At 39.7% G+C, this 18,675-nt stretch overlaps 1 protein-coding gene across 1 annotated transcript in view; it reads left to right on the top strand.

Moving 5' to 3' along the window:
• MACO1 (macoilin 1) overlaps positions 1 to 18,675 on the top strand; it is a 61,138-nt gene that overhangs the window by 12,679 nt on the left and 29,784 nt on the right. Inside the window, exons 2-6 of the mRNA XM_026517010.4 lie at positions 2,054 to 2,195; positions 3,587 to 3,713; positions 9,432 to 9,555; positions 10,917 to 11,095; positions 12,338 to 12,839. Coding sequence (XP_026372795.1) covers positions 2,054 to 2,195; positions 3,587 to 3,713; positions 9,432 to 9,555; positions 10,917 to 11,095; positions 12,338 to 12,839 — 1,074 coding nt within the window. The remainder of the gene's footprint in view (positions 1 to 2,053; positions 2,196 to 3,586; positions 3,714 to 9,431; positions 9,556 to 10,916; positions 11,096 to 12,337; positions 12,840 to 18,675) is intronic.

An 18,675-nucleotide genomic window follows, 5' to 3' on the forward strand; every position in this document is an offset into this window, starting at 1 on the left:
TGGGACAGAGACAGTTGGTAGTACTCTACCTTTTCCACTTGGGGAGTGGTGATGACTACACTCAATGGTGTACTCAGCGCATCTCATTCACCTCATCCAGAGGCAGCCCCATGGGAAAAAGTGTTCATTGGAGAGATAAAAACATTTCCATGTGTGCCATTTCTTAAATGCCTTAGAAACAGGGATGAGAGGCTATTATCACTTATTTAAAACCTAGAAACAGTTCTAGAGACAAGGAAAAACCTTTCAGTTTTAAAGCCAAGCAGCTTAGAAATCTAGTTTGAAACTAGATTTGTGTTCCCAAATGCCTACATGACTCAATTGTTCCTTCTAGTAAAATACGCCTTGCTCTCCACTGTGATCAGTGATGGATTTTTTTTTAAAGATTTTATTTAATTATTTGATAGAGAGAGAGAGCACAAGCGGGGGTAGGAGCCGAGGGAGAAGCGGGCTCCCCGCTGAACAGGAAGCCCAACGTGGGACTCGATCCCAGGACCCTGGGATCATGACCTGAGCTGAAGGCAGACACTTAATCGACTAAGCCACCCAGGTGCCCAGATCAGTGATGGGTTTTTAATGGGTGAGAATGAGGGCTCCTTCTTCATCTGGCTAATACGATTCTAGTGAAATGAAACTAAAAGGTGGGACTTAGAGTGCAAGCCTGTTTTCTTCTGGTTTGCCTTGGGTTCCTTGATTGTATAGCAAACCTCTTAGTCGAAACTTACTGTCAAGCCCTAAGAAGTTCTACCAAGAGTTAGTATTAGAAATTGCCCCTAGTTGCACATAATGTCTCATTATGCTACTGTATCATTGAGGGTCATACCTGTCTGTCCTTGACATCTTTTTACCCCTGTGGCTTCAGAGGGCACAGAAAGAATCCTCAGTGCTGGATCTTGCTTTTGTTGTCTACCACCCCCCAAGTTTATAAGTTTTTCTGTAGTTTATTTTAATATACTTGAAAATAATTTATTAAAGTCTTGATTTTGTTGTTGGTGGTGTATATTCAAACAGCTAATGTAATCACATCAATATCGGAATGTTTGTATTACAAAGCAGCATACAAGGCTCTGGCCCAAATCAAAGTGAATTTTAGGTATTTCCAATCTATATCTAAGAAAATCTTTTTTTTTTTTTTTTAAGTGCCTAAACTTACCCTGCTCCAGAATCGATTGGGTTAAGGACATAGAATTAGGGGCTTATTAGTAAGGGGCTTATTAATCTAAAGGCTTCTGCTATCTGTTGTACAACTCATGAACCAGAAGATGGACTTTGAGATTTTAATCCATGTCCTTGCCTTGTTTTGAGCTGCCGCAGTGGTTGAATATGTGTCCTGCCTGGCATATGGAAATCTGCTTCTACTTAAATAAATCCGGAGGGAGCTGGAAGCACGCATGTTACGTCTTAGCTACAGCAAGGCTGGGGTACTTTAGGATTTTTTTCTTTAATGTACGTTTTGTGTTCTCACAACCCACAGTAGTAATTGGCAACTGCTCCCTAAGTTAGTTTCTATCTGGGGAAGTCATTTGGTGTTTGTTTGGTTAATGCAGGTGAATACTACATAGAAAGGCAAGAGGAGAAAAGAGGGAAAAAGACAGAATCCTTCAGGCGTGTAGGGATGTGCATTAAGAATTTCAGAGACTCTTCAAACAGATGTAGAGGGGTGGGGAAACAGCAAATTCGAAGCCTTTCAACCGTGACATTTTCTTCTAATGAAGAATAGCTGGAAAGCTGTAATTTTGAGAGTGTTGCAGTATTTTAAATAAGACACTTAGCACATTTTAAAATAGTGGTGAAATGTAAAAATTTTTTTCCATCTTAAATAGAATTAGGCATTTTGGGTCACCATCCTACTTTGATAGTTGTGGGTCTCAAAGTGAATGCCAAAGCTTTTAAACTTTAGGTGGGTTGTAGCAACATCTCTCTCTGTCCTTTATCGCCGTTGTTTACATGATATGTGAAGATATTTTTTGTCTCGTAAAGAAAACAGTGCATTTTCTTTTTCTAGTGCTTCACCAGCGACCTTGAATTAACTCTTTATTTTTATGCTTTGCAGTACATTTTTATACCTGAAATTTCTGGTAGTGTGGGCACTTGTCCTCCTTGCAGATTTTGTCCTGGAGTTCAGATTTGAATACCTGTGGCCGTTTTGGCTTTTCATCAGAAGCGTCTATGATTCCTTCAGATACCAGGGACTGGTATGTTTATTAATATATTTTTCAAGTGCAAGGGGTTTAATTTTCTAAGAAAATCTTCAGAAACTGATGATAAAAAAAACCTATGATCAAATCATTTTACCCCCTCCTCTGCCATTTCAGTGAAAAGAAGGGGAGGGACAAAGACCTTGGGAGGGAGACAGAGTAGTGAAGGAGCAATGATTACCCAGTCTTACTCCGAAGTACTTCTGCAGCCCTATCACCGTGTTAGTGATTGGGTTAGAGTTAGAGCAGTGGTTCTCCAACTGTGTGGTCTCAGGGTCCCATTAAACTCTTAAAAACTACATAGGATTCTAAGAAGCTTTTATTTATCTGGATTAGATCTATCCATATTTACTCTATTAGAAATCAGAACTGAAAATGAATTTAAATGTTTATTAATTCACTTAAAAATAATAACAAACCCATTACATGTTAATGTAAATTACATTTTTAAATGAAAAATAACTATATTTTCCAAAACAAAAAAATTAGAAGATTGACTACATTTTTGCAAATGTCTTTAATGTCTGGCTTAATGGAAGACAGCTGCATTTTCATATTTGCTTCTGAACTCAGTGAATTGCAATATCACGTATTATGTAGCTTCTCAAAAAAGCCACCTTAGTCCCGAGTGAATGAGCATGGAAAAGGCGGATGACATCTTAATATTGTTATGAAAGTGGTGTTGACCTGGAAGATCCACTGAAAGGATCTCAGAGACACCCCCAATCCCCCCACCGACCCTGGGAATCCCCAGGCTGTGTTTTAAAAACTACTGGATTTTAGAGCAAGGGCACAGGCTTGGGCTTGTTCCCTTGGTTGATCTTCAGTTCTCTTGTGTTCCGTGACTACACCTTAAACCTGGAACTCTTCTACTCAGAAATCCAGAGCCTCAAAAAGATGGCTTTGGGCTCATGTCCTCTTGGGAATACCTAGTGGTGTGTCCAGAGAAAGGCTGCATTATTAAAATCCTCGACATCAGCGTAATTCTTACTATCATGGTTCATTTGTGCTCCAGCAGGCTGTTCTTCAAGAATGAGGTTCTTTAGAAATGTTTTAGGAGGCGAGAGGAGACTTTTCTGTGTTAAAATGCTAGTTGTTTTAGGTAACCCGCCTGTGAAATCCAAATGAACTCCCTGGGACCCAACCTCAGCTTGTTCTGGTCCCGTTCTTCATGATTTGAGGACATAAATAGGATTACTTTTTAATATTGAATTAACCTCTGCTTTTTATATGGTGGGTTTTAAATGTTTACAATTTCTTGTTGTCACTTGTTCTATAGTTCTAGCATGCCAGTTTCAGAGGTTTTGTCCAACATGCTTTTAATAATCTGTTTGAAAATAACAAGTTCTAAGATGTGTTTTTAATTTTGTTTTGTTTTTTTCCTTTAGGCCTTCTCAGTATTTTTTGTTTGTGTAGCATTCACGTCAAATATAATATGTCTGCTGTTCATCCCCATACAATGGCTTTTTTTTGCTGCTAGCACATATGTATGGGTTCAGTACGTATGGCACACAGGTAAGTCTCAGTGGCTTCTTAGATGGATAGAAATCTTAGATTCAAACTTTTTTAATGTAATGATTTGAGTACCTTATTTAGAGTTGAGTTTAATGTGGGCATTTTTTAAAAGATTTATTTATTTTTGCGTCCATGTGTGTGCCCGAGAGAGAGAGAGAGAGAGAGAGAGAGAGAGAGGGAGAGATTGCATATGAGTAGGGGGAGGGGCAGAGGGAGATGAAGACCCCCGCTGAGCAGGGAGCCTGATGCGGGACTCAGTCCCAGGACCCTGGGATCATGACCTGAGCTTAAGGCAGATGCTTAACGGACTGAGCCACCCAGGTCCCCATGTGGACACTTTTAAGTGGCCTAATAGTTTGTACCTCCAAACAGATTGTACCTTCCTAATAGATTGTACCTCTAAAATATATTTTATATTTTTTAAATTATTGAATGAAAAGTTTAAGCCTTTATGATTTGACATCTCAATTGTAGGCATTTCAATGACCAGTTCTCATTATGAAGTTTTTTTGTTTTTTTGTTTTTTTCTAAGTTGAAGTGATTTCTATTTAGGTAGACTCTAAGACAGCCATGTTCCACATAGGAAAAATGTTTCTGGAGTTTCAGCTTTGAAAGGAATGTTTGAGGTCATTTAGTTGAACCCTTATTTGGTATAAGAATCCCCACAGCATCCCTGACACATAGTGGTTTAGTCTCTGATTGAAAGGCTACAGTGACAAGGAACTCAGCTTTTGGGGCAGCTGTAATAGAAAGTTCTTCCTGATACTGAGCCAGAATTTTCCTCCTTATGCTTTTGACCCAGTACATCTTGACTGTTTGGGGTCTTGTTTATCCCTTAGAGGATATAAGGAGGCTTTCCCCCACAGGTATAGGGAAGTGTACAGAACTTTTCCTTCAGATTCAAGGGGTCTGCAGACCATCCCCTTAAGCCCCAACACAGCATCCCTGCATTATAGCCACACCAAAGGAGTGTGGTCTCCCATCCAAGGTTAACATTTCTGTAGAGATTTAAAGATACTGTCATCTCCTCTCAGGCCTTCTTGTCTGTAGGCACAACATCTCTGGGTTTATCAGCTTTTCCTTTTATATTATTTGAAGCACTTTCACCATCCTGATCTCCCTAGTTTTTAGTGGTTCTCCTCACCGAAATATGCTGTTTCTGGTATGTTCTGACTGGAGTGGAGCCACACAGTCCTCTTGCTTCTTCCTAAAGCTGTACTTCTACTGTCTCAAACTAAGATGAGATGAGATGTTTTATAGCTCCAGTCCACTGTGAAAGCCTAAGTGGGTTGCATGGGGATGTAAGGATTGGCTCTCAGAGTGTTACACTTGTCTGCAAAGCTGCATGAAACTTGATTCTTAAGCCTGGCCACAACCTGTTGGATTTTGACCACTGAGGGAGTGCCAGTTCATAAAAGCTTTCTGGAGCAGCATTCATCCTCTTCTCAGAGGTGCTAAGAGGATGATGTTGGCCCATGTAGAAGGCACAGGTCAGCTCTGTTATTTGAAGTATCCACTGTGAGCATGGGTTTCTCCATCTTTAGCACTCTGTCATATCTGACTTGATTTATAAGCTAATACAACAGTTCCTGAGTCTGCTTGCCTCTAATTAAAGTGATTTTTTCATACTTTAATTTTTCCTTGTATTTTCTTGTCCTAGGTCTTAGTTTCAAGTGAGTTGCCATTTACACTTGTCATTCTGTCTAGGTCTCAGTTCCTCCTCCTCCTCCTCCCCCTCCCCCTCCCCCTCCCCCCCCCTCCTCCTCCTCCTCCTCCTCCTCCTTCTTCTTCTTCCTTTTTTTTTAAGATTTATTTATTTATTCAGGGGTGAGGGGCAGAGGGAGAGAGAGAATCTCCAGCAGAGTCCCTGCTGAACAAGGAGCCCAACATGGGGCTGGATCCCATGACCCTGAGATCATGACCTGAGCCCAAATCAAGAGTCACCTGCCTAACCTACTGAGCTGCCCAGGCACCCCATCAGTTTCTTCTTTGTCATAAGAAGGTGAAATAATTTAGATAGTGTCTAGGGGAGCCTTGTAGCTCAACAATCTGTGACTCTGGTGAACTATAATGATTTCCTAAATTACTTTAATAACGTCTTAGTAGTTTGGAAAAAACAGCTCCTATAACTGTTAACAGAACTTATTGGGAATGAGTTCAGTGGGTGACCCACAGGGCAGCAATGAAGCTAATATCGTAAGTGATACTGGCCTTTCTTGAGCCCTAGGCTGGGAAATGTTGGAATAGCTAAGTTGTGAAGTATGTTTTAATTTGGAATGATTAGTGCTCAAATAAACAAAACAAAGCAAACTTGGTGTTCTTATTGGGCTGGACAGATATAAGTACAGTTTACATAATTTGGGATTAATTTCACTTATCACTTGTTAACATTTAGAATTCTTAAGTTTATTAGGAATCATTGATGAAATTATATATTGCCACAAAAGAAGGATTATATCATGAACCTCCTTGCTGTTAAGAGGGAAAAAAACAGAATACAAAACTGTATATATAACATGACTCATTTGCTCAAAAATATTTTCAACATGATTTTATTTTCTTATTTGGTAAGTGTAGAAATACAGGTATTTCGTCCAAAAATTTTTTTTTCTGTAATATGCTTATTACATATATGATAACTTTAGAAATTAATACAGGGAGTTAGAGAACATAAATTTTTGAAAATGCATTTTATTTTTTTGTTTTTTATTTATTTTTTTGTGTAATAATTTTCTATTATGTTATGTTAGTCACCATACAGTATATCCCTAGTTTTTGATATAGTGTTCCATGATTCATTACTTGCGTATAACACCCAGTGCACCATGCAATATGTGCCCTCCTTAATACCCATCACCGGCCTTTCCCGATCCCCCACCCTCCTCCTCTCTGAAGCCCTCAGTTTGTTTCCCAGTGTCCACAGTCTGTCCTGGTTCATTCCCCCTTCTATTTGTCCCCCCTTCATTCTTCCTTTTCTTCTCCTACCAATCTTCCTATTTCTTATGTTCCATAAATGAGTGAAACCATATGATAATTGTCTTTCTCTGCTTGACTTATTTCACTTAGCATTATCTCCTCCAGTTCTGTCTGTGTTGCTGCAAATGTTGTGAAATCGTTCTTTTTGATGGCTGAGTAATATTCGGTTGTACATATGGACCACATCTTCTTAATCCAGTGATCTGTTGAAGGGCATCTCGGCTCCTTCCACAAAATGCATTTTAAAATTAATTTGAAAATACATTATCCAAGGGGTTGCTGTTTGTCTTCGTACACTGTGAAAATGCCCCTTTTTTTGTATGTTAAATCTATAAGAATGGTTGAGGCCATTTGCTGCCTTCACAGAGCTTTTAGCGTTTTCTTACTGCACAGACAGGTCTAAGGGGATTTAAGTTCTCCTTAGGAGCAGACCCAGTATTATCTCTGTGAACTTGGACCCAATTTGTATAAACTTCGGGCCTTACTTTACTCTTCAGTATGACAAGGAGGTTGGACTAAATGATCTTTGTAGTTCCAAAATGCTGTGATTTTTCTTTTGTTTCATACCAAAGATCCTTAGTAAAAAGCCATTTTGTCCTTCAGATCACTGATTTCCCTCCCCTGACTCCCTATTCTCTCTTCTATAACTCGCTTGCCTTAAATAGTCTCAAAGGAGCTCTTTCCAGAGTTTCTGGACCTCATGCCTATGTAGTACATCTTCATTAAAAAAAAAAAAAAAGAAAAGAATCCCATTATTAATCATGTCCTGAGATAGACCTAGCCTACAGATTTGACTCTAAAAATCAATGAAAATTACCTCATTATTTGTATCTTATTTATTCTGTTGCAAGTTGCTTTTTCCTCCCTTGAAAATTGTTTTTATTTTTTATTTATTTTTTTAAAAAGATTTTATTTATTTGTCAGAGAGAGAGAGAACGCGCACAAGCAGGGGGAACAACAGGCAGAGAGAGAAGCAGCCTGCTTGCTGAGCAGGGAGCCCAGTGCCGGGCTCGATCCCAGGACCCTGGGATCATGACCTGAGCCGAAGGCAGACACTTAACTGACTGAACCACCCAGGCACTCCTGTAAATTGTTTTTAATTATAAAATAAATATAAGCTTATAGTTAAAAAAAAAAATTTGTAGAACAGGTGTGCCTGCGTGGCTCAGATGGTTAAGCGTCTGCCTTTGGCTCAGGTCAGGATCTCCAGGTCTTGGGATTGAGCCCCTCGTCTGTCCCTCCAGCTGGCTCCCAGCTCAGTGGGGAGTCTGCTTCTCCCTCTCCCTCTGCCTCTCCCCCTGCTCGTGCTCTCTCTGTCTCTCTCAAATGGATAAATAAAATCTTTAAAAAAAATTGTAGGACAGAACTTAGTGTTAGAAACATTTCTTTGTGTAATAACTCATTCTTCAGAATTTTTTTTAACATATAATGTTAGTACAGATCATTCTTTTGAAAAGCTGCATCATATTTCATTATACAGATTCATCATAAATAGTTCTCTATTGATACACATTTAAAATGATTCTACATTTTTGCTATTGCAAATAATAATACAGTGAATATTCTTATACATTTATTCCAGGGCTTTTATTTCTATAGGGCATATTCCTGGAATTTGGAATTTCTGGGTCAAATGTATAATATTTTAAATTTAATTATACTGAGAAACTGCCTTCTAAAAATGTTGCCCCGATTTATATTTCTGCCAAGTATGAGAATGATACCCTTTGCCTTACCCTCCCTGTATTACCTGTCTTTTAAATTTTTGCTTATCTGGCAGGTTAAAAAAAATGGAATCTCATTTTTGAAACATTTGTATCTCCCTAATCAGTGGTGAAGTTGAACATCTTTTCATATGTTTTTTAGCCATCTATATTTTTCTTTTATAACTTGCAAATTCTTTTCTTCAGTTGCCTTTTTATTGATTTGTGGGAGCTCTTTGTATGATAGGGCTGTGACTCCTTTCTTTTACATATTGTAAATATTTTTTGCCAAAATGTTTCTTTTATTTTTATCTGTGATTCCATTGCATCTTTTGTCATATAAAAGCTTTCAGTTTGGATTATATTCCTTTTTTTTTTTTAAGTTATATTTATTTATTTTTAGAGAGAGAGAGAATGTGAGTTAGAGTACGGGTAGTGAGTAGAGGCGGGTAGAGGAATAGGGAGAGAAAATCTCAATCAGACTCTCTCTGCTCAGCACAGAGCCCGACATGGGGTTTGATCTCACAGCCCTGAGATCATTACCTGAGACAAAATCAAGAGTTGGACGCTTAACCGCCTGAGCCACCCACGTGCCCCTGGATCATATTGCTTTTTAACTAGTTTGAAAGCCTTCGTGAAAGTTACTGTAGTTGAGATAACAAAGTGATGGTTGCCAGAGGGAAGGAGCATAGGGGGAGGGGCAAAATGGGTGAAGGGGAGTGGGAGCCACAGGATTCCAGTTATGGAGTGAGTAAGTCACAGGAGTAAAAGGCGCGGCATAGGGAACACAGCCAGTGATATTGTAATAGGGTTGTGTGGTGACAGATGGTAACTACACTGTGGTGAGCACAGCATAACATATAGGGAAGTTGAATCACTATGTTGTACACATGAAACGAATGTAACGTTGTGTGTCAACTGTACTCAAAAAAAAAAATAAAAAGAAAGTTACTGTAGTTGAACTAGTCTCCCAGACAACCCATCTGTTATGTTAGTTTAATGTATCACTGATGCTTGTCTCTCTGCTGCTTTCCCACAGAAAGGGGAGTGTGTTTGCCCACAGTGTCCCTCTGGATACTCTTTGTTTATATTGAAGCAGCAATTAGATTTAAAGATCTCAAAAATTTTCATGTAGACCTTTGTCGTCCATTTGCTGCGCACTGGTGAGTATTACGTGTATTCTTAACCTATAATTCAGTTCAGTGTGTTCAGTGTAGAATGGTAAGTCCAATTAGAAATTTTGTTCTTAGAGATTTTACACGAACCCGGAAGACAACATAACATAGTGGTGAAGAGCTTGAGCCCTCTGTTTAGGCAGATGAGTGTTTGAACCCTGGCTCTTTCCCCTAACAGCATTGTTGCCCTGGACGTGTCACCCTCTGAGTCTTAGCTCTCCCACCCTTGTTTTAGGGACCTGTCTTGTGGGTCATGGGAAAGATGAAATGAGGGATATATGTGAACTATTTAACTTAATTTCAAGCACAAAGGTGTCTGATAAATGTTATCTATTTTTATTATAATCAGATAATGATTCTAAAATGCCTTGATGAAATGTATGGCTATTTCTTGAAGCTTAAATGAACTGACTTAATTTTTGCTAATATTTATGACAGAAACCAAAATAAACAGGGATCAACTAAAAAGATACAGTTTCCAATGTTTTAAAGTCTTTTCACAAACAAGTGAATTAAATAAACTTGGTCAATAAAACTTGTCACTTAAATATCTAGTGAGATCACATTTAGACTAATTATAATTTGTAGTTTGAATATTAATGAAGCTTAATATGAGTTTTGACAGTGCAGAGGCTTTGAAATGATATTAGACAGATTGATGAGTTGAATGAAAATATTTCAACTTTTTGTTCCAGAAGTTAGAGTTATAAGTGCAGCTGGTTTAACTTGGTAGTACAAAACAAATATTGGCACTGGTAATGTCAATACTTACCTAAATGATTCTTGAATTTATGTATGACAGAGTATTTATGAACTGATTTTTCAGGAGCAGCTGGTTGAAAATACCCCTCAGGCAGCAAGAATAAAGTAGTCACCCGGATTTCACCCTGGCTGTGGTATTAAAAATGAATATGTGTCCCTTTTGATTTTCTAACACTTACGATGTTTACTTATGCCCACTCATAAAATCTCCACCCTGTTAGTTCTTAAAAGCATACAGATGCCCAAGTTCTAGAAATGCACAGGGGAGTTCGGTGTTAATCAGAGACAGTAGCCACTATATCCAGCAGTCACTGGGTTAAGTTCTTGAGTTGGTTTGAAGAATGCCAGAGTGTGGTGGGCAGCTTCTGTGGCCTAGCAGTCCTGCTGCTCCCTGAGGGTGTGTTCTGTGTGCCGGCTGCCTCTCATTTCCACAGCAGACATCACATATATTTCTGTGTTTACTAAGCGCTCTAATACCATCATCAGCTAGAATTTCTTTCTTAATTTCAGTCCGAGGTGACCTCATGGGCTCGATGCGCGTGTTTGTTTTTTACTGGCAATTACTGGCTAGATTTTCTTCTTTCTAGTATTGGGTACCCTGTGGTGACTTTGGGCTTTGGCTTCAAAAGTTATGTAAGCTACAAAATGCGGTTAAGGAAGCAGAAGGAAGTGCAAAAAGAGAACGAATTTTACATGCAGCTTCTTCAGCAAGCTCTCCCGCCAGAGCAACAGATGCTGCAGAAGCAAGAAAAAGAGGCCGAGGAAGGTAGGTCTTTACCCTGAAGTTGTGTTGGCTCAGTAGATTAGTCATTATTTTGTCTATCAGTAGACTTTTTTTTTCCGCTGGCAGAGTTGGTAGGACTTTGGAAAATGACCAAGGATTTTCCTGTTTTCTGGTGTTCCCTTTCAGGGCCATTGCTTTGTTTGGTCATGAAATACAGGGTGTGGGGGTTTTCTACCTGGTGTCTGAAGACCATGTGCTTTTACTACGTTTATTTTATTTTATTATTTTTATATATCTTATTTTTATAGCTTATTTTATTTTTCAATATTTTATCTGTTATAAATATTTTAAAATGTTTATTCTCAGTAGCAAGGATATATAACTCTGTGAGTTTGTAATTGAGGCAAGCCAAGAACCAAAGTATAAGCAAGATCGAGAGGTAGACAGAAACAATTGTTTTATAAGTTAAAATTCTCCTGAATAGACCTGGTGGGTCCAGGTCCCATTCTAAATAGCTCATGTAATGCAAGGTAGATCTTCAAGTGAACTTTTTCTAACAGGATCTCTCTAATGAGCATATATCCAATTCAGGAGATGAATTGACAGCAGTATCAGTTTTCTTTGGTTTGAGAGTTGGAAGTTTGGAGTCATGTTTTTAGTTGATAATATACCAAAATCTTATTCTCTGGTATGGTGCAAAAAATCTCTCTTCAAGTAGACTTGGACACACTGAAATGTGCAGACCTCATATAGGAAATTCTTTTTGAGTGGTCTACTAAATGACAGATTTCTTACCTTAATGCTAGAGTCAAGAAAAGGATAATGCCCTATATCCTAACATCACACCTCCTATTTTGTTTCATTTAATCGCTGTCTTTTCAGTAAAGTTATTAACAGTTTGGTTAGCGTCTCTTAAATGGCCTCTTAAGAGTCTGACCTGCCTGTGTCCTCTTTATCCCAGCGATAGACACATTTGATTTGACTGATAAGTATGATTTAATTATAAAATCCTCATCTTCTTTTCAAGGCCAAAACTATAGGCTTGGTGCTTATAAATGGTGGTGATTTTCTAAATGTGCAGCTTCTCAAATTTACCTGGATTTGCTTCTTGAAGTTAGCATGATGTTGGTGTGGTTTTTGCTTCTCAGTGAGTTTGCAAATTGATATAGTGAGTTTCTAAGCATAGATAATGCAGTTTGTTGAATCGATCTGTGCTGTGTTTTTATACAACTAAATATTCCGGTGTGGGTTTTTTTGTTTGTTGGTTTGTTTTTGGTATTGTAGCAGCCAAAGGATTGCCTGATATGGATTCCTCGATCCTTATACACCACAACGGAGGTATCCCAGCCAACAAAAAACTCTCCACAACTTTGCCAGAGATAGAATACCGAGAAAAAGGGAAAGAAAAGGACAAGGATGCCAAAAAACACAACCTTGGAATAAATAACAACAATATTCTACAACCTGTAGACTCGAAAATACAAGAAATTGAGTATATGGAAAACCATATCAATAGTAAAAGATTAAATAATGATCTTGTGGGAAGTACAGAAAATCTCTTGAAAGAGGACTCATGCACTGCTTCCTCAAAAAATTACAAAAACGCCAGTGGAGTTGTGAACTCCTCACCTCGCAGTCATAGCGCCACAAATGGGAGCATTCCTTCCTCATCTAGTAAAAACGAGAAGAAGCAAAAATGCACGAGCAAGAGCCCAAGTACACACAAGGACTTAATGGAAAACTGTATTCCTAATAACCAGCTAAGCAAACCAGATGCACTGGTAAGGTAAGTGCGTGCTGTGTCCTCACCACCACTTTCCAGTAAAGCTGACTTAGGTCTTGAAAAACAGACACTTCCATATGGGCCTGTGGGCCTTGTTTGTGATCAGATACTGTGACTATGAACTCTGTGGGATTTGGCATTTTAGTGTTTATCTCACGTGGCTTGGTTGGCTCCCTGGTGCCTTTGTCCTGAACCATTGACTCCAGCTCTTTCCAGTGTCCGGAGTAAGAGGTGACAGTGGTATCTTTGCACGTTTGACCAATTTCCATGTAACTTGATTCTTCCTGTGGTGTTGAGAGACATACCTGTAGTCCTGGTGCTTTTCTTTTTTTCTTTTTTCTTTTATTTTTTTTAAAGATTTTATTTATTTATTTGACAGAGAGAGAGGCAGCGAGAGAGGGAACACAAGCAGGGGGAGTGGGAGAGGGAGAAGCAGGCTTCCCGCTGAGCAGGGAGCCCGATGCAGGGCTCAATCCCAGAATGCTGGGATCATGACCTGAGCTGAAGGCAGACGCTTAACGACTGAGCCACCCAGGCGCCCCATCCTGGTCCTTTTCTGTTTGCATATCCAAAGTTCTTATGGCATAGACACAGAGCAAAGAGTCCATGTCCTGTTCGTGCACAGCTCTTTGTCAGAAAGTTACAAAAGGTGGGGTGCACTGGGTGTGGAGAAAGTTGTCCTTACCACCTTGTGCTTTTTTTTGTTATTCCACTAAAAATGTGAATTAGGCCCCAGATAACTCTGGGAAAATTAGGTTTGAAAAGTAATTTCTAAAAATCTCATAGGTAAATACAACGTTAGACTTAAATTTTAATCAGAAAGCTTCCTTTTCCCATCTTTAGGTAAAAGAAAAACATTGTTGGATTACCTTGACTAGCTCAGCCTTAATTTTTCTGTTGTTTTTTTTTTTTTTTTCTAAAATACACATATGTTCATCTTACCTTGGATCTTTCAATTTGGAAACTGGGATCTGAACTGGAGCTTTTTTTCTCTGTAACTCAAGAGGACAGTTGTAACTCCCTCCCTCCGCTAAGTTAGCTTATATGCCCCTTCCTTTGGCTTAATTCAGAGCGATTTATTCTAGGAGGGAAGGTTTCTAGCATTATAAATTATATGAACTAGATTATTAATTTGTCTTAATTTTCTGGCTGGCAGCTAGATTAAGGGAAACATGCTTGGGTTCTACCACTAAAGGCTCTAGAGGTTTCAGAGCCCCTGGCCACTTTTAGAAGCTGCCAGGCTGGCATCCACATCTGTCCATTATGACATTCTGTCCATGATGCCCTGCAGAGAAAACGCTCAGCAGAGAACCCTCCTCCAGGTACCCACAGGAGAAAGACCAATTAGTTGACCTTCTATTTCAAAGGAAATGTCCCACAAATTTACTATATGCTGTAAACAAAACATGTGCCCCAAGCTTTTTAATATCCTTTCTCCTACACAGTTTTAATAATAACAGTCAAGGCAAAACAATTTTCCTCTGTTGGTTATTTCAGAGAGAGCAGACGAGGCTCAGTCTTATGACGGCATCTCACGTGGGCCACAGTTACAATGTTGATTGCCTCTACCACCTAATCTGCCTTTAGTAAAGAAGTTCAGGGACTCAGATGGCCAGTTCTCCTGTGCGTGGGTCCAGTGCCCCCACGTCTCATCCTGGGTTGTATGCCTCTTCCCGTGGTCACTAACGTGTACTCTGATGTGCCTTGATCTGGAAGGCCCAAGATAGTAATTCTGTTTTAGGGACTACCTGTTGTCAAATACATAAGTAGAAAATATTATATTTAAGTAGTTTTAAAAGCTTCCATAGAATTATTTTCAACTTCTAACGTATTCTAAAAAATAAGGAGATGATATAAATATCTGACAACAGGGGAGAAGTTTAAATAAAATATGGTCCATCCATTTGATGGACTTTTAATATAGACATTACAAAGTCACATTTTTGAACCATAATATTAAACAATATAGGGAAGGGCTCATGACATAATAATGAAGAAAGGAGAAAGCAATTTTATCAACATCTTTTTTTTTCCTAATAGACACAGAAAAATAATTTAGAGTGAAAGGAACTAAAATGATAACAATAGTTATTACCTCATGATAGTATTGGGGCTTTAATTTTTCTTTTTACATTCATGCATTTTCCAGTTTTTCTAAGATGAACGACAATGGAAGTTTATAAAAAGAAGAGTATGTGAGCAAATTATTCAGCTTGGTTGTAGGAGGCCTTATCACATTTCCTCTCGCCCTTCTTGGCTATCTCCCGTTTCCTCTTGTTTGACTTCATGTATGCTTTGATGGATATTAGTAAGACTGTAACTGGTCCAAACCTGACATGTTCGAGTTGTTAGCTTGAGAATGGGGTTGTTATCTTAAGATGGAGAGGGGCTGGATGCAGCGCCTGGTAAGGCTCCTTCTGATGCAGGCGTTCGAGGGCTGACAGTGTGTATGCGAGCCCTTTGCTACTGCAGACACACCCAGGATTGTGTATGAGCCAGGCTGGCTGTTGGGAGAAGACTGATCTAATGCTTCCTGTTTTATAAATGTTTTTTTTTAAAAATCATTTGAAAAACCAGTACTGTATTATTAATAGTTAATTAATTGCAAAACATTCTATAGGTATCATTCTGTAGGTATCGTGGTTGAGAGCTGCTATATTTGAGGAACCAATTCTGTGACTTCTGGGGGAAGAATTCATCAGTACCACTTTCAGGTAGAATTCTTGTAAATCGGTGTGGCTGTGAAAAGGTTTGACAGCCATTCCTTACAAGGAGCAAGCAGTCCTTCAGGTCTTTTCTCCATCCCTCCGAGCCCCGTGGATGCTCTCCAGTGTGCTGTAGACCACAGGTTGGCAAATGACTGCACACAGGCCACATCTGGCCTACTGCCTGTTTTTGTAAAAAATAGTTTTAGTGGAACACAGCCACGTTCATTCATTTATGTAGCGTCTGTGACTGCCTTTTTTTTTTTTTTTAAGATTTATTTATTTATTTATTAGAGAGCACATGTGCATGCGGGGCAAGGGGGGGAGGGGCAGTGGGCGAGGGAGAGAGAGAATCTCATCTGGACTCCCCACTGAGCTCTGAGCCCGAAGTAGGGCTGGATCTCACGACCCTGAGATCATGACCTGAGCCGAAACTGGGAGTTGGAGGTTTACCTGACCGAGCCTCCCAGGCGCCCCACATCTGTGGCTGCTTCTGTGCTGCAGTGGCAGTTGAACAGCGGGGACAGGCTGCATGGCCGATAAAGGCGAAGATATTAACTGTCTAGCCTACAGAGAAAAAGGACGCCGATAGCTTGCTAAGGTTAAGGACGGGGGGGGGGGGGGGGGGGGGGGGGGGACTTGGAATAAGTGCTGCCCGCAGGATCCTGCCCCAGAAGAGTTTGGGAACTCGTGAAAGCCAGTCCCAAGTCCTCTTTTCGTTTGAAAAATACATCTTACAGAATGACCTGATTTCTGCCAGCTTGATTTTTGAGCTCTTTACCCAAGATATTTAGAAACAGGTGTGTAATGTGGGTAGCCAAAATATTTTTAATTCTGACCTGAGAAAAATTCTAGCTAAAAACAGAAAAAGTAACGAGGAAGATCAATTATTTTACTAAGTGCTGGGAATAATGTGAATTAGAATGAGATTTGCTTACATTTTTTCTTCAGTGGTCAATTTTTAAACACTTTAAATGTCAAAAATTACAGAAAATTTAGACAGAGAAAAGGGGGGATAGTCCCACCACGTGACACGAATCACTATTAAAATTTTGTTGTTTGTTCTTTTCATCAACTAAACGTATATAGCTGTGGCCATAGCATTTGTGTAGTTTTTGTATCTAGCTTTTTTCACTTCAATTATATTGAGGGCCGCGTGAGTGGTGCAATTGGTTAAGTGTCTGACTCTTGGTTTCGGCTCAGGTCGTGATTCGCAGCGGTCTTGGGATCCAACCCCGAGCCCCGTGCCCTGCTCCGCGCTCATTGCTCATTGCGGAGTCTCCTTTGATTCTTTCTCCCTCCCCCTCAGCCCCTCCTCACCTGTGCGCTCTCTCTCTCTCTCTCTCTCTCTAAAAGAAAGAAAATCTTAAAAAGAATTATATCTAAATCATTTTGCCAACTTAGCCTCACTCTCTTTTTCCCTTGATGTGGAATATTCCGTGGCAGTTCCTCAGCCATCACTCCCAAGATTGGGCAGGTCAGGGTGACATCTGAGCCGCTTTCCCGCAGTTTCAGGGCCTGCAAGCACACGAGGCGGCGGTTCCCTGTGCACTTGGCACGAAGCTCCCTCTCAAATACAGCCCAAGACTGGAGGGGCTCTTCTGCTGATTGTTACTTGTTTCAGTGTCCTAGTCAAGGAAGGGAGTTTAAAACTGCCTACAAGATGTAAAGTAATCCATATTCTTTAGAAATCTTGAAACAAAAGTCTCTTCTTGGTTCTTTCCTAGTCTCTCTTTTTTTTTTTGTACCCAAGACAGAAGATTCATCTTTTTATTTTTAGTGCTTGTTCTTAATGAGAGATCACCTTTGACTTTAATATAGTTAAATAGCATCTGGTATGAAGATTCACGAAGGAAAAGTATCCACAGTTTGCAGAGCAGAGATGTATTTAACAAAACTGAGTAGAATTTAGAATGGTGATTTTTTTTTTTTTTTGGAGCTGGAAGAGTTATCAGAGGCATCTCGACCAGCCTTCCCACCCTTGTCTGTTTATCAATGAAATAAATGAGTCCTGGAAGATTAAATGGCTAGTCTAGGTGACCAAGCTACAGTAGCAGTGCCAGGACCAGACCGAAGTTTCTTGACTTGTGCCTTTTTTGTTCTAACCACGCTGCTTTAAAAAGGATTATCAACCTGCTTTATTTTTCTACTTTATATTTTTGTTCTTGTGTTTTTATTTGTTTTAAATGTACATACACTTAAAGCTGGCTCAAGGATTGGCACCAGACCTGCATTTTAAGCTCTCATGGCTCAAATCTATGGAAGAAATGCTTAGAACTTCAGAATTCATTTATTATTAATTCATGAATTATTCAGAATTCATTCATTTCCTTTTTCATAGAGAGATGCTGTTCTAAGTGTTTTTAAAATTCTTGCTCTTGCCTAAAGATACAGGGCATACTTAATCTCTGAACGTAAAGGGACCATCCACTCATACCCTTGAAAGCTTACAGGGTCTCTGAGAATTCAGTTCTGGTTAGGGCTAGCTTGGGAGTTACTCTGGTTCAGACAGCCCAAAACCACCCAGCATGGAATATGCCCTTTCGGGAGGAATAATTCTGGAGTAGGCTTAACTTGTCACCTGCAGACCTGAACTGGAGACCAGGGAAGTAGCTAACCCTCACCTTACCCTGAGGAGAGGCCACCAGTGGCAGCTTGGAAGGGCTGGGATTCTGGGGTTTGGGCATTGCCACGAGAGGAAGTTCTGGAGAAAGTTTGAAGCAAGGGAGCTGGGGGAGCCCTCTCTTCAGGGAAACATGGAAGTCTGGGGAAAGCTGTACTATATTGAATACTCACTCTTTCATTCCTCTAAATCTATTTGGTTATTTTAAGCACAGGAAAACGTAGTCACTTATACCTTAATTTGTTCATATAATTTTGCTTATTTGGAGACTTGAAATCGGGGGGGGGGGGGCGGATAGAGGAGAAAATGTTTATCAGGATTTTTCAGATAATCCCCAAGCAGGTAGTGGCCCTGCCTCAGAGGGAAAGGAGGAGAGGGCAGGGATAGAGAAGCACTTTAAGAAATTCTAACTCATTCACTTATACTGAGGAGTGTTGAACATTCATGCCCAGGGACTAACTTATATTTCCAGATCTGGATCTTAGAGAATTCTTTTTGGAGCATATAGATT

This window comes from Ursus arctos, unplaced genomic scaffold, assembly GCF_023065955.2.
Source record: "Ursus arctos isolate Adak ecotype North America unplaced genomic scaffold, UrsArc2.0 scaffold_32, whole genome shotgun sequence".
Lineage (NCBI taxonomy): Eukaryota > Metazoa > Chordata > Mammalia > Carnivora > Ursidae > Ursus > Ursus arctos.